General features: G+C 35.5%; 1 protein-coding gene across 2 annotated transcripts; it reads left to right on the top strand.

Annotated features, from left to right (window-relative positions):
• The first annotated feature begins 2,838 nt into the window (after nucleotides 1-2,838).
• On the top strand, nucleotides 2,839-15,804 carry LOC110104623 (serine/threonine-protein kinase STY13). Of its 2 annotated transcripts, none has more exons than XR_003703161.1 (2): nucleotides 2,839-4,241; nucleotides 15,059-15,189. XR_003703161.1 is itself a non-coding variant. In XM_020833797.2 (2 exons), exons 1-2 carry the CDS (start codon nucleotides 3,240-3,242, stop codon nucleotides 15,396-15,398), a joined length of 1,233 nt encoding a protein of 410 aa, XP_020689456.1. In that variant the 5' UTR covers nucleotides 2,839-3,239; the 3' UTR covers nucleotides 15,399-15,804. The 2 variants fall into 2 exon arrangements, 1 of the variants encoding a protein (XP_020689456.1); XM_020833797.2 differs by having other exon boundaries at nucleotides 2,839-4,132; nucleotides 15,059-15,804.
• The last annotated feature ends 714 nt before the right edge of the window (nucleotides 15,805-16,518 follow it).

Here is a 16,518-nt window from a genome sequence, read left to right on the forward strand (position 1 = left end):
AGATAATTGATATGACTCTATGAAAATCATATGATTTGCATGAATTTCATGGTAATCTTTGAATTGAAAACTTTTGAAATTAAAACCATAAACATCTGAACTCCAAAATTGACCTTATTATAGTCAAATCAAGCGGCTCGACAAGACAAATCCAAGAGCCCAATATCACTCAATTCGTGCATCATCAAGGCACTTAATGCTAAAAAACTACTTTACGATTAAGAAAATCAATAAGAACCGTACGATAGAGTGTTTTTGATTATGGTTCAATATCAAAATGATCATCCGAAAAAAGCTTATAAATAAAGTCTAATTCTTCACATGAGGGGAAGAAATGAAGGAAAGAATTAAAAAGCTCTCTTGTATTTTTCAGCTATCGCCTCTGACAACCATAACCAATTTTTGTCACTGACAACCACCATTGATGTCGCTGACCACCATGACTGATAGCCACCATCTCCAAAATTCTAACAATATTTAACTCTATTGTTGGATATAGTTATATGTATGTGTACACCTATTTTACATAACCCCTATTAGGGAAATCAAACTCTATTATTGGAAGTTAATTGTCTATCTGTGGACACTTTGATGTTTCATTTGGGTCTGAACCCTATGGTTTTTTTTTTCCTTTATGGACTTTCTACGTAAAAAAATTACGATCTTACTACTTTTATATGTGTGTGCTTAATTTCTGGGAAACACCGAGATATAAAACACACACTCAACCAGCTCAAATTTTTTGGCACGTAACAATAATAATATTATCTAAACATATTTTTTTATTTTAAATCATCTTAAAAATAAAATAAATAAAATACTCGGTCTAATTAAATATTAAATTAATGAGATATCTTATTAGCAAAATAATAATTAATTCTCTATTAGGTCATGACTTTAATAGTCTTAAATTTATATAGCATCTAATATATATGAATATTTATATATGCTCCCACATTAATTTTTTTTTCCAAATGAGCAACATATAAATATCTTATATAGACTCATTGTTGCAATAAATTGGGCTATCTCTTATCATTATTAATTTGAGCATAAAGGATTAATCTAATGAGAAAGTGCCCATCATAGGCTTTGAGCAAGAAGATGGTGATGCATGGAAAGAAGAAAAGCTTGTTGACCTTGGAGGGTTGGCGGGTCGTGGATCAAAAGGAAAAACCGAGGGTTATGAGTTTTGGTGCGGAGCGAATAGCGAGGACCTCAATAGTAAGCTCGAGGGAGTTTTGGAGATGAGAGATGGTGAAGAAGATGGAGGAGGAGAGGGTTATGATGTTGTCACTATGAAGGATGATATTACCAAATGATAGGGCAATGTTACGGGCAAGCAACATCTAGGAGGGTTGGCGGGTCGTGGATCAAAAGGATGAAGTGACCAAATGAGGATGTGTGAGTGCGATTATCATCAAAGTTAATTGTTGTTATCTATTAATTATGAGTTTAACTAAGGAAATGAAACTTATCAAAATAATAATAATAACTTTGAATTAAAATTATTTGGATACTCAATATAATTTTTTTAATAATATCTACATAAACTCTAAAGTTCCTTATAAATGAAAATGGAAGAAATAATTACACACACACAAAAAAATATAATAATTTTTTTTTATTTATATGCACATTTATTAAGTTAATAGGAAATAAAATTAGGCTTTATTTGTGACGGATTTATTAATGTTTTTTAAAGTAAATTTTTTGTACAAAAATTTTTTGTACTAAAAAAATGTTTTTAAAAGTATTAAGAAAGTTGTCACACATAAAGTCTTTCTTAGGGGTGGTTTTGTATTAGATTTACGTCGGATTTATGTTAAATTATGTCAAACAATTTTCAAAGGCATCGTAAATTTGAATGTCGTGTAAATCCCAGATTTACAGATTTACGACGTAAATTCGGGATTCAGTAAATCATGATCGTTCAGCGGATTTACAGATTGACGGACTAGAATTTAGTGGAAGAAGCGTGTAGAAGGGGAGAAATATCGATACCTTCATTGCGAACTTCTTTTGCAACTTCCTATCAGACATGAACATCTTCAAAGAAAGCACAGATGCTTCGATACTTATAAAACTCAATTTCACACGAAGCATAACAACAACAAAGAAATGCAAAAGAGAAAAAGCAAACCCTAGAAATGTAATGATAGGTGACTTGTTCGAAGCCAATTGAGCTAATTTCTAATTATATTAATTAACCCTAAACTTATTAAATTTAATTAAAATTAAATTTGATAAGTAAATCATAATTAACTAACAAATTAAATTTAAAACACATTAAATTAAATTTCTAAATGAACCAACTGCTTAAATCTTGGATTAATTTGCCAAACAGTTTATTAGGATTTAACATATGCCATATCACATAATTTTTTAGATTTAACACCCTCTTGATTTAATAAATTAGAATTTATAGTATTTACTAAAGAGACGATCTTCTTATTATTTCTTAAAATATTTTTTTAGTAAAAAAAAATTATACTAAAATAATATTTTAAGAACTAATAAGAAAATTATCCAAAACAAAAGCCTAAATCTCACTAAAATTAAATCTAATGCTATGCCAAACAGACGCTTAGAGCTTAGTCTACCCTCAAGAAAAAGATTGGAGATAATTTTTAATTTTATTTAAAAAAATGAGAAGGACACGTGTTCTTTTTTTTCTTATCGTTTGCCTTGCCAATTATTTGGAAAAGATGTTTCCTCTACCCTGATCACCACCGTCAAAACGAATCCGTACGTACAGTGATCAAGCAATTTAGACCGTTGGATGGCTTTAAAGGTGGGAATATCCGAGAATATTACTAGCTTTGTTTCATCCAATAACTCACAGTCATTGAGAAAATGGAGACTTGCTTCTTTTGTAGCTCTCTGGTCGTCTTTCCCTTCGCCGCATGCAGCGAGGAATAAGCTCTTCCAATAATCCTTTTCTTCCGATCTCCCACCACCATGTCTTCAGATCTAGTCCTTCTCTTTCGACTCGCCGGACGAAGAGCTCCAGGTCGAGCCCCGAAGTGCTGAAATTTACCGTCTAGGATCGCAGATCGAGCCGTTTTTTGCTTTCTTGGTTGAGCCTGGGATCGTTCTATGCTTCATTCAGCTTCCGTCGGGGACGATGCTGAGGCTTCTGATTACAAGGTAGGAAGCTCTGATTCCGAGGGCTACGCTATCCGTTAGCTAGATTAGTTTCGAAATAAGGGTTTCGTGCCGAGCCGCGGCGTTGCAGGATGATGGACACCACTAAATTCGCTGGAATTATTGCCGGAGGCGGCGGTGGGGGAAACTTTTACGATATGGGGTTTTACAGGAAACTTGGCGAGGGATCGAATATGTCAGTTGACAGTATACAGACGAGCGTTGGTGGCGGGTCGGTGGCGATGTCGGTGGAGAATAGCAGCGTTGGTTCTAGCGATTCGCGGACTGGAATCCTTCACCACAGTGGTTTCAGGCAGACAATTACAGCAGGCAGCTCTATTGGCCACAGTATATTCCGTCCTGGTCGGGTCACCCATCCCCTCAACCATGATGCCCTTGCCCAGGCTCTGATGGACCCGGGCTTTCCCACCCAAGGCCTAGACAACTATGAAGAGTGGACGCTTGATCTCAGGCAGCTTAGCATGGGCGAGCCCTTTGCCCAAGGGGCTTTTGGGAAGCTTTACAGGGGGGTCTACAATGGCGAAGATGTAGCAATTAAGCTGTTAGAGAGGCCAGAGAATGATCCGGATAGAGGACAACTAATGGAGCAGCAATTTGCTCAGGAGGTAATGATGCTTGCTAACCTGAAGCATCCCAATATCGTTAGATTCATAGGGGCTTGCAGAAAGCAGATGGTTTGGTGCATTGTCACTGAGTATGCAAAGGGTGGATCGGTTCGACAGTTTCTGATGAAGAGACAAAACCGATCTGTGCCTTTGAAGATTGCTGTGCGACAGGCACTGGATGTTGCCAGGGGAATGGCATATGTTCATGATTTGGGTTTCATCCATAGGGACTTGAAATCTGACAATCTTCTCATCTGCGGCGATAAGTCTATCAAAATTGCAGACTTTGGAGTGGCTCGGATTGAAGTGCAAACAGAAGGGATGACACCAGAGACTGGGACTTACCGGTGGATGGCTCCGTAAGTAGGCCATGTTTTACTTTCAAATTTCTGAAGATTGATTATTTTTGTAGATATGCATCGCTTTCAATGGAGAAATTTTGGATCAGGATATCCTTATCAAAATAAGGTATGGATAGATTTTTATACCCATTAAATTTACTTTGAGATTAATGCAATATATGACTAATCAATCAAAGTTTGTATTGCACTCATCCAAAAATAAATCCAATGGGTGTAAAACCCATCCTGTTCCAAATTATTTCATATGCAATGAATCTATTTTTGAAAAATATTTGTTACTCAACGTACGTTAGAACTAGTTGTATGAGTAATTGGTTACATTCTTCTGATTTCCAATGATCGACATCAAATCTACCCGCTTGATTTTGCAGTATAAGTATTTTGACATCAATGTCATTGTCATTTGCACCAGGTTTATGCTGCAGCGTGCTCCATATGCGAGCTTTAGAAACTTGTCTTTCTAAGAAACTTTCTTTCTGATATGATGAAATTTGTTTGTACTATGAAATTTTTTCTCGTAAAGTGTTTCTATTCTTCATGTTTGGGCTTTATTTTATGCACCATAACATAGTTATGCAGTCTTTATGCTTTTAAGTGTAGCTATGAGTATGATGCTGAGTGAGACAAGGAAGAATGGCGGGCTTCTTTTTAAATAGGTTTCTGGTGTTTCAGCATAAAGGTCCCAACATGTCAGGCTTAGTTTCTTGCAAATTGTAAAGTTATGCTGTGATACATACCTTTTTTACAATGCTTGAATGATGATGTTCTTGGCAGTGCCTTCTTGCTGTGATGCTTGTATTGTGCTTCTGGCCTTTTGAAAGGTTATAACATTACCATCCCAATTAAAGAATCTTTTGTAATATTTTCTTTTTTTGTATGCCAAGGGAATGAATTATTTTGCAGGCCTACTTTTCTTGATAATGCAAGTTTGACTAACATTATATCTGGATGTTTACTTGTATTGATCAGCATATTTTTTCTTTTGCCTTTTCATTTTCTTGTGAATGCTTATCGTTTTCTTTTTTTTATTCTTTTCCTCAAGGGGGTGCCCCAATTGTATGATGTATTAGGTGATTCGCTCATTGTTATGAACTTGAAATTTGGTTTTGACTACATAATCATGTTTGATGTTGCTTTGGTGAAATTGTCATCTTACGTTGCATTTTGATGGATTAGCTGATTTGATTGCGAGGGAATTAAGAAGTTTCATAATTAAGAGGGAGCTGTTTAGGAAGGTTCTTAATCAAAGAGAATTAATTAGGAGATATTTACTAATTGAAGAGAGCAGATTTGGGGGCTAATTAATTAGGAAATATTTTCTATTGAAGAGGACAGATTTGTGGGGTGATTTTGGGGCTGATTTGGAGGGAATTAATTTGAAAATATTTCCTAATTGAATAGGGTTGATTTGGAGGGGATTAATTAGAAAATATTTTCTAATTGAAGATGACAGATTTAGGGGCTGATTTGAGAGCTGTTTTGGGAGGGAAATAATTAAGGAAATATGAGGGAATTGGGGGAGGTCTGTTTGGGTATTTACTGTTTATTGTTTTCTTTAAAGAGATGATTTTCCTAGGGTTAGGGATAGGTGTTGTTTGCTGACATTAGATTGTTCTTAGGGTGTTTGGGCTCTAGCCGGCGGCTAGAGATTTGGGAGAGCCGGTTCTTCCTCTCTAGTTGAAGATCCACTTGTATCTTGTCTTTTCTTTCATAAAACTTTCAATAAGAAAGTGTTTGTGTGTTTTATTCATGATTTTCTTGTCGTTATTTTTCTAAAATTGCTGAAATCTTGCCGAGTTTGAGATGGAAAAAGTCATTGGATATAGGGAAAGAATTAGATATGAATAGCTCGTGGGAAGAGCCTTGTGGATATTAAAGCAGGAGAAAAGCTCAGAGAAGTGTGGCGCTGGAGGAGAAAAAGGCATAAAGCCCTCTGGCTAATGCTAGAGCGCATTGAAGACCCCGGGCAACAGTAGCATAGACTAAATAAACTGCTGGAGTAGGAGGATGATAAGCATCATTCGGGACAAAGTTGTTAGATTATTTATATCTGGATCTCTTTTGTAGTTAGAAAACATGTAAGGTGTGACTTTTGCTATTCAGACCTATTATTTTTAAATTTTCTTAAATTTTGATTATTTTTATTTCTAAAAGCCAAACTTTTGAAGTTGATTGCTTAAGCATAGTTATAAATGTCTTTGAATTTTAACCTTTAAGTTGTAAGATGGTGATTTCTTGCTAAATTATTAGCTCTATGCTGTCCCACTTTATTGTATTTATTTTTAATGAGTGTTTGTTAAACCCCATGTAGTGGGATAAAGGCTTGTTTTTGTTGTTATTGTTGTTGTTGTTGTTGAGTGTCTATAAAAGTATTGTAATATATGCTATATTTTTATAACTCATAAATTCATTGTTGACCTCTTACATTCAATTGTGTTTTGGACATAACTGGTGGATTGGTAGATTTGATTGGGAGGGAGATAGGAAGTTTCCTAATCAGGAGGAAACTATTTAGGAAGGATCTTAATCAAAGAGGATTAGGAAATTTTTTAATTACAATTGGGAGGGAATTATTTAGGGAAAGGGAGGAGGAATCAATGGGGAATTGTTTAGGAAAGTTTTAATTACAATTGGGAGGAAATTATTTAGGTCAAGAGATCTAATTTGACTTCAAATATGAGAGGAAATTATTTAGGAAAAGGGGGCTGATTTGAGAGGGAATTAGGGGAGCCTATTTAAAGCTAACAATATAGTGATTTCATATTATGTTTTATTTGGGCTCTAGCCGGCGGCTAGGGATTTGGGAGAGCCGGATCTTCCTCTCAAATTGAAGATCCAATTGTATCTTGCATTTTTCTTTATTGTTCTTTCAATAAAAATTGTTTTGGGGTGTTTTTCTTCCCAATTTTTTGTATTTCATCGGCTGATTTTTGTGAAAAGTGCATCCGCTCCCTGTCAATAACATAGTGAAAGAGTATGAGTGGATTCTTTAATTGTTTATTATTGTAATTTTGAATGCATACATAGTATAAACATTAGGATAATCACTACTAGTCATAATTTGGGTTAGGAAATCAGAGTCTAATGTTAGATCAGGGGTAGTTTGGGACAGTTTTATTTTGTTTTTTTTTTTTTATGTTCTAACATGAAATAAAACATGTTTGACATGCTTATGCATTTATTATTAACAAAAGATCAAAACTTATCTCAACTGCCAGGCTATCGACTGGCTGAAAACTATTTCTTATCAGTATTGGGGAGAATTCTTCTATGATTTTCTGAAAAGAAGAAGCCAAGTTTGTCATCGTCACTGCTGTTGGACGATGAGGTTAAGTTTGCTTATAAATGTGAAGTCTTGTAAAAATGTGAAGTCTTCTAACTTCTAAGGCTAAGAATATTACCACCATAACCACATCATCTACCCTTAGCCCTGCCCCTTGGAGGGCCGTCACGATCCACCACACAACCTCCACCTTCCCTCTTTCTCATCAAGCTCTATCACGGCCGCCTTTGCAATCCCCAAAGCTGCTTGAATTGCCATCGTGTAGAACATATGATGTAGGACTACAATGCTTAAAGTGAAATGTTAAGAACTTGCACAATCTCTTGATAAAAATAATTATGATGAGGACTATTAGAAAATTAAAACAATCAATTAAAACATAAGAGCGGTCACTTTCGTTTAGGCTAAGTTGCACAATAAGCGCTTGAATTATCAAAACAAAAGAGAATCAACAACTTGCAAATGGAATAGCTTTCAACAAAAATCCCTAATCTAACATTAAGATTAGAAGCAAATAAAGTGCACTCAATCTCTACGTTTACTAAGTTTGGCAGCGTTTAGTGAGCAAGATATTCATGAATCTATCAAATCACAAGAAAAAGTTAGAGAAGGAAAATACAAAAAAAAGGAAGATTGGTAAACCCTTATCACGGTTGAGTTTCGATCCTCCACTGAACGGTGCCCAGTTGTACTTCAATGGCCTCGACAAGGGTGTCCATGATGCGCTCTACGTACTCTTCGACGGTGTTGTCGATGCGCGGATTAACGTCGAAAAAGGTCGAATGAAGGATGCAAACAAATCCTTGTTCGTCGTAGGCTAGACTGTAATCAAGATCCGGATCGGCCATGCATGTCCTTTGAGGTTGAGATGTTGGCGACGATTGTTGAGGCTTCCCTTGAAGACCCCTCTTGAGATGAAGTAAGCTAGAGAAATCAAGAGGTGAAAGGGAAAAGAGGTGGTCGACCAAGGATGAGAGCAAGGTTAAGGGTTTTGGCTCAGATTTTGGGAGAGAAGATGGAGGGAATTCTTAATTCAACACTTCCTAATTAGTCTCTTTCTCTTGATTGAGACTAATTAAAGAAGAGAGAAAAGGAGAAGGGGGGGGGGTGCGGGTAAGAGAGGAAGGGTTTGGGATTTATTTCCAAAATCAAGGATGGGATTTTGGAAAGTAGTCATGAGGTGGGGCTTTAGTAATTTTCGACCAAGAGGGGATTAGGGGTTTTGAATTATTTCCAAGAGTGGGGTTTGGTTTTAAGAAATAAATCCAAGGAGGGATTTAATAGGGGCCGGCGGCAATAATGGGAGGGAGGAGGTTTTATGGCAAGTGTTTAAAGCTTGCATAAATTTGGGAACTTAAATTAAGGAAGAGAAAATAAACCCCCTTTAATCAAATATTGATTTGAGGATGAGGTTTAAAACTTTCCTAAAATAGATTTTGTATTTTAGGAAAGATTTTGAATTCCAAATCACTTGGATTTGAATTCAAAATTTATTCCTAATTTCATTCAATCTAAATTAGGAAACAAGGAAAGAAAAGGGAAGGTGAAAGTTCAAAGGTGGCTGGCGGCTAGGGTGGGGGTGGCCGCCAACCTCGGTAGTGGGGATGGGCTCAGTTGGGTGGAAAAGGAGGAGGATTCAGTTAGGGAGGGGGAGGGGGAGGGGAGCTTGACTGTGGGTGGGGAGAAAGGAAGTTGGGCCGACGGTGGTGGTGGGAGGAGGAAGGGAAGAGATAGGAAATAGAACCACGAACCCGACTCGTCAAGGTTGATGGGTGATGCGCAATCTTCCCTCTCCCAGGGATCACACTTCGATTTCTCAAGCTCGCAAGAGAACTCAAAAGACTTGTAGAAATTTTCTTTTAATCATCCATCCACTTGAAAAGAAGAATAATAGGGCTATAAATAGCCTCGTATAAAGACTCAAAGAAATAAAAGGACGACAATGCCCCTAGGGCTTACATATGATCTCCCTTAATAAAAGGGTAAAACGGGAAAGCAAGAAACACATAAAAAATAAAAACTACATAACATATAAAAGAAAAACAAATATATAAAATGATTTAAAAATACATAGACTCGATCGTGGCCGTACATCGACGTCCACGTCTCTGATATACTTTCTATGCTCTGATGTCCCCATCAACATAGATGCTACTGAACAGGATGCAGATGCATTTGTTGGTGGGAGGGTGTGGTTGACGACGACAGTGACGTGAGTTTGTCATGGATGTAACGGGGATGTTGGTGCAACAATCTGGATGTGAAATGGTGGTGGTGATGAAGGTGCTTGGAGTCAAATAAATTGTTTTAAAAAAATAAAAACAGTTCAAACTTATTTTTGTTTTTGTTTTTGTTTTTTGAACAAATAAGTTTATTTAAAAAAAGTAAACAAAACAAACATGTTTTTATCTTTTTTTTTTTTAACAAACAAAAAATGATCCTAAACAGGACCTTAGTATTTCATATTTTTTTTACCTGTTTTCAAGATTTAGGCTTTATTTGGGATGACTTTCTTGCTACTTCTTAAAGTAGCTTTCAAGCATAAAAATTTTAATTTTTGTATTAAAAAAGTGTTTTAGCCTTTTAGGAAGCAATAAGAAAGTTATCCCAAACGAAACCTTAGATTTGGATATATTCAGAGGCCACAGTTTTACTGTTTGACTGAGCCTCGGGTAAGTTGAGAAATTTTTTATCGCATAGGCAGTTTGTGGTTCATACACAGCTCACCTTGGCCTGTTGGTTGAGAGCTTAGGCTTCCAACTGGTCTAGGGTTCGAGTCTTTGTGTTCAGCAGAATTCAAGTTGGATGGTTGAAGTGGAGGAATGCTTCGGGCTTGTTGTGCGATAGAAAAATCCCCCTCAAACTTAAGGGAAAATTCTATAAGATGGGGGTGAGACCTGCAATGATTTATGATGCCGAATGTTGGTCATTAAAAGAGAAGCATAATACTAAGTTAAGTGTTGCAGAGATGAGGATGCTTAGGTGGATGAGTGGCTTTACCCTTAGAGATAGGATACGAAATGAGCATATATGTGATAAGGTTGGAGTAGCTCCAGTGGAAGATAAGATTAGAGAGAGTCGCCTTAGATGGTTTGGCCATATTAAACGGAGGTCTTTCGATGACCCTGTTAGGAAAGTTGAGGTATTAGATTTGACCTATGTTAAGAAAGGTAGATGTAGACCTAAAAATACTTGGTTAGAAAATATTAGAAATGATCTTTCTTTATTAGATTTAAATGAGAATTTGGCTTTTAATAGGACACAAATGACGAAAAAGGATTCATGTAGCCGACCCCATGTAGTGGGAGTGTGGGGCAAAGGCTTGATGTTGTTGTTGTTGTTGTACATGCAGCTTGTGGTGCGACCGAACTGATTAATAGGAAGATTATGCCAAAGTGAAATGAGGAGGGGCTCTTGTTAGAATCTTCTAGCTCTTGTGATGTCAGAATTGTGAAAGTTAGATGTCAAGTTAATTTAATGCTAATAAGATCACTAATCTTGCCGATGCATTTAAGTAGCTTAAAGGTGGGAGGAAGAAACAGAGAAGTAGAAATTGAGGAGAGCTGTAGGTTTACTATTTGTGGCTTTAATAGCGAGTAAATGTTATAGAAGTTGGAACAAGATTTAAAGAAGACATATCATGATAGGAAAAATGAGAAACAGCTATGGCCTGACAATGTGATAGGATTTTTCACTAATGCATAAACCTGCCATTCTTAATGTCATTGACTTGCAGCATCTATAAAAGGAAATCCTACTGACCAACAAAATATGATAGAACTGGGCCGCTTCTCACTTTGTATGTCACGACCCAACCCGGATACTCAAACTAACGAGGCGGGAACTGATAGTCGGACGGTTAAGACAATTACTACTCTTACTTATAGCAATAATTTCTAACAATCCACAAACACTGAAGAACTACTAATAAAAATTTTTCATCAAAAACTAATAAAATCTTCACAAATACTTAACATTTGCATAATCATAAATTACATACTTGCATTTGTGCGCCTTATTCTGTAGATGTATTCCTCTTCTCTTTCAGCCATTTTTATTTCTCTGGAGAGTGGAGACTTACCTGAAAGTTTAATTTAATATGTTGAGTTTACATGGTAAACTCAGTGAATAATTTTTCTATATATAATATTTAAACATGTATAAAAATACAATGCATGATCTTCTTCTCATTTTTTATGCAATAGTAAAACATATATAATATTTGATATATGTATATTCATATGCATATATTCTTCCATTTCATTCGATCCTTTCTTTATACCTTTCATATATATTTCAACATTTATTTATTTTTCAATTTAATTAGTACAGAAGCATCGTCTAAATGTATTGAAGGTACAACCATTTTTATTTTCATTTTCTTTTTCTTTTTCATTTCTATTTAACGTGCACTGGTACGTTGCTTCCCCAGCTAGTACCATACAGGGGTGAACTCCTGTAATTTAAATGCATATCATTTTTCCTTTTTCATTTATTCTCTTTCATTCATTTATGATTTTATCGATAATTTATAAGTTACATCATTTCTTTTCTCATTCTTTGTATTTTATATGTATATACGATACTTTTCAACTTCACTTCCTATTTTATTTACATATGTTTTAACTATATATATATCTTTCACATATTCATATACTTTGCATTACTCATAACAGTCTTAAAAATAAGTAAAACAATCATATAAAATATTCCTTCCAGAATGAAAGTGAAAATACAATGATAAAAATTATCCATAATTATAAGTACCCAATTTGAATGTTTTGGCTTCAGCTCCTTTCAAATCTTCAACTCTTGAGACAATCTTCCTTACTACAATCTAAATTCACATACACCATATAATTATTACCATCTTTCAACTTTCAATATTCTCATATAAATATTACTTTAAAAATTCTTACCTCCATTCTCCTTTTTGAGATCTTCTATTTGCTTTAGTTGTCACTTTTCTATATTAAGTTAACCAATTCTCCACTATTCCAAAATACTTCTAATTTTATTAATTATTGATGAACAGTCTACAAATTCAATGTCACAATAAATACTTCAATCATTTACCTCAAATCCCTCTCTTTCACTTGAATCGAGGCTCATCACCCATTAATTGGATTCATTCATGTGACATAAATCCATAATTTTGCATCTACTTATATGAATTCATTAGAAGTTTAAACTAAATATCTTACTTCTTTCTCGTTGTAGAAAATGAATGCTCTCTTTTTCTTCCTTTTCAAAAACTTCCTCCATTTCCTTCAATTTCTTCCTTTCCACCTTCAATCTCTTCATTTGTCTTTAATTAAACATCCCTCACTGTTTAGATGAAGTAATACAGAAGGATTTATTCAAAAATGGAAAAAAATATCAATGAACCTTCTCTCTCTCTCTCTCTCTCTCTCTCTCTCTCTCTCTCTCTCTCTCTCTCTTGTTTTTCTTCTCCAGGAACGAATGGAATGGACCTTCTCTCATGAGGAGAGTTAATTTACTCCAACGTATGCGATCCTTCGCTCAGAATCGTAAACCGACTCTTTTGGATCGCGTATGCATGCGGGTGGCTTTGCCTGGGTCGCGCCTTGCTCCCTGTTTTGCCTGTCTCTGTTGCGTTCGCAATTTAATTAGAGATTAGACTAAACCGGTTCTTACATTGTAGATTAGTGGTTGGTTGCGCAATAGTTCTATCCAAAATATTAAACTTTTATGCACTATTGGACTAGAAGTACCCATGCTTCTATTTAGAGTCCATGTTGGAGCTGTTTGGTACAACTCGTTTTTTGAACATTGGAATTTGTTTGTGGCCCACTTTAGAGAACTAGTTTCCAAAAAGCATTTATGGCATATTAGGTTCTCAAGTTTGCATTAATGATCTTTGAATTAATGTGGTTTTCTTTTAGTTACCCTTCATAGAAAAGCATTGCTTCAAAAATAGGTTCTATAACCATGTTGGCGATGACAAACTTGAAAAATAGAGCTTTTATAGCTTCCCTGAAGTTGTTTGCAACAAATATATCTGTAAGAATCTTATATTTACTACAGTAAACTTTTGAGATCATTTCTTTCAAGGAAGCTTAATATTGATGATTATTTTATTTGACCCTTCAAGGTTCAACTTTAAGGAGATGCCTAAAATGACTGCTGATGTAGAATTTTTTGGATCATTTTGCTAATTAGTATTTGTTGCTAACTATACAGTCACAGTGAATCACTCGACCATTCAATTAAGTTTACAAAATAAATTATGATGCACATAATGAAGCTGGCAGCAAAACTAGAATATTAGGAGAGGATCTCTGCACACGATTTGTGTTTGTTAAAATAAAGTCTGCATCGGATGAAAAATATTTCCTTAAAACTAAATTTTTCTTATACGATTACTTAACTATTTACTGTTATTATCTCTCTTTTTTAAGCAGTAAGCTTTTATTGGTCATCAGTTACTTTGTAATTTATCTATATATATATATATATATATATATATATATATATGCTTAAACTCTTATGCTAATCTTTGGTTACCCTGATGACGAACAGCGTAAGTTGGATTTCTTAACAATCTGTCTCTTACAATATGAATTACGACTGCATAAGTTAACTTGGAGAAGAGGTCCTAAGACTTGATTTAGATGACGGGGGATCAAGATTTGTGTAGAGTTGCTAAGCTATACAATACGTGAATAATGCTCTCCTTTTTTGGTTGAAACTGGTGACTTTCTTATTAAACAAAGTGCAGACCTTACAGTTCGTGTAGATTATGTTATTGGAATGCGAGTCTAGTCCCACAACTTACTAGTTTAAGTTTTAAGTTTGATGAGGTATACAGAAAGCCACTAATATAAAAATTTTAGACATCTTATATTTATTTTTGAGGGTTTGGTAAGTCATCTCTGTAACACAAGGCAAATTATTTGGTGCGGAGACTGGACGTAGACATACGTCCAGACATCCACTTAAAAAATGACACATGGAGTGCCTTTGGTTGCGCTTTTTTGTGCGCTTTACCTACACTTTATCTGCGTTTTACTTGCACTTTAGTTGCGCTTTGACTGTTCTTTTGTTGCATTTTTTTACTACGCTTTACTTGCGATTTGATTGCGCTTGGCTTAAAGTTCCGCGGCACATTAAATATATAAAACAAAAAATAAATCCAATGTGTCCACTCTGTTTCAGCATTTTATTGGATTCTGGAAGTACCTCTACGTCCGGTCTCCGCACCTAATAATTTCTCGTAACACAAACCTATGATCTGTTCGTGCTTGGAAAAGAACTTTATTTATGCTAGTTTGCTCACCTGCAACATTCTGGAGGAATGAATGAAAAATAAGAATATTCGTTTAGCCGGACCCAAAAAGTGTGCTAAAGCTGACAATAGTAAATGTTGAATTTGGGTCTCTTTTCAAACCCCCTCTTCTAGGAACAAATCTTAAATCATTTTCACATTTCACCCAGAATGCCATTACTATGCCCATATCAAATTAAAGACTAATTTTTGGACCTGATTTTCTACCTGTTGCTTCTGTAACTGATACTATGGCTAAAAGCATCAATCTTTGCTTTTTTTTTTTTTGTTTCTTTACTAGAATTTCACCTCTTGACGTGATCAATATGAATCCATTCTTCTTAAAATGCAGAGAGATGATCCAACACAGGCCATATACTCAGAAGGTTGATGTCTATAGCTTCGGCATTGTGCTTTGGGAACTCATAACAGGAATGCTTCCATTCCAGAACATGACAGCCGTGCAGGCAGCTTTCGCAGTCGTCAATAAGGGCGTTCGACCCGTCATTCCAAATGAGTGTCCTCCTGCGCTTGGGGAGATCATGACCCACTGCTGGGACGCAAACCCTGATGTTCGCCCTCCATTTAGCGAAATCGTCAAAATGCTCGAGAGCGTGCAGGAAGAGTTGGCCACCTCGGTTCGTCGCGCACGGTTTAGATGCTGCATGTCCCAACCCATGACCATAGACTGAGGCTTCATTTGGGACGGCTTTCTTACTGTTTTTTAAAGCAGATTTTTAATAAAAAAATTAAAATTTTGATACTAAAAAGCTGTTTTTAGAGCAGTAAGAAAGCCGTCCCAAACGAAGCCTGAACCCATGAAATATGACTTGCTGTTCAGAAAGAAGGAAAATAGGGAGCACAAAATTGAAAAATGTTAGTGACGAAATCAAAATGGTGGTTTTTGCGCATTCTTATGAGTTCTGTATGCTGTATGTGTATTGCAGTTTGCTTAGTAGTTAGGTTCCTTTTGCTCTTAGTTTCATGTTCTCTCACTGTATCAAATCCCATTGCTAGTTTTTTTTTCCCCCCTTTTACTGAAACATGCAACTTTTTTTCTTTTTATCAATTTTAGTTTGCCTCTTATTGAAACTTTCATTTACTGGTATTGATTGTTTGTCAAAGATAGTTTTTTTCTAGCTCAACAAGAAAGATCCTGCATATTCTCTTTTGGTTTTGTGCATGGCTAGATAAAGGCCTCGTTTTGGATGGTTTTTTTTACTGCTTGTTAAAACTAGCAGTTTTTTAGTATAAAAATTAAAGTTTTATTACTAGAAATTTTGTTTGAGAAGCAGTAAGAAATCCGTCCCAAATAAAGCCTAAATCTTGGAGAGATTATTATTTATTAGGTGCGGAGTACGGACGGGGAGAATTGTCCGCACAAGTATTGGGTACTTAGCAGTACTCACATTCAGTACTGCTGGGTACCGTTAAGTATTCAGTATTTGTGCGGACGGTGTGCACTCCGCTCCTAATAATTGTTCTAAATCTTGACCTAAATTTGGGAATGATGGTGTGACCCAAGTGATGGTAGTATGGTACAGTAGTCATTAATGGCAAGCCACTCTAAAGTGGCATTGCAGTGCTTTTATGTGTCTTGTTTTGTTGGTCTATCATGGCTATGAAAATAGGTAGCATGATTGTTATTAGTAATGTTAAGAGAATTTGTTTTTCATATTTGATTATGTTGGATTTGATAATTAGCTTGAGTTTAATTTATCTTTTCAAACTTGTTTATATAATGAGCAGAATTTGAACCTCATCAAAAATTGTAATCATGCAACCTATAATGTAAATCATAAGCCAACTCTT

This window comes from Dendrobium catenatum, unplaced genomic scaffold, assembly GCF_001605985.2.
Source record: "Dendrobium catenatum unplaced genomic scaffold, ASM160598v2 fragScaff_scaffold_1638, whole genome shotgun sequence".
Taxonomy (NCBI): Eukaryota; Viridiplantae; Streptophyta; class Magnoliopsida; order Asparagales; family Orchidaceae; genus Dendrobium; species Dendrobium catenatum.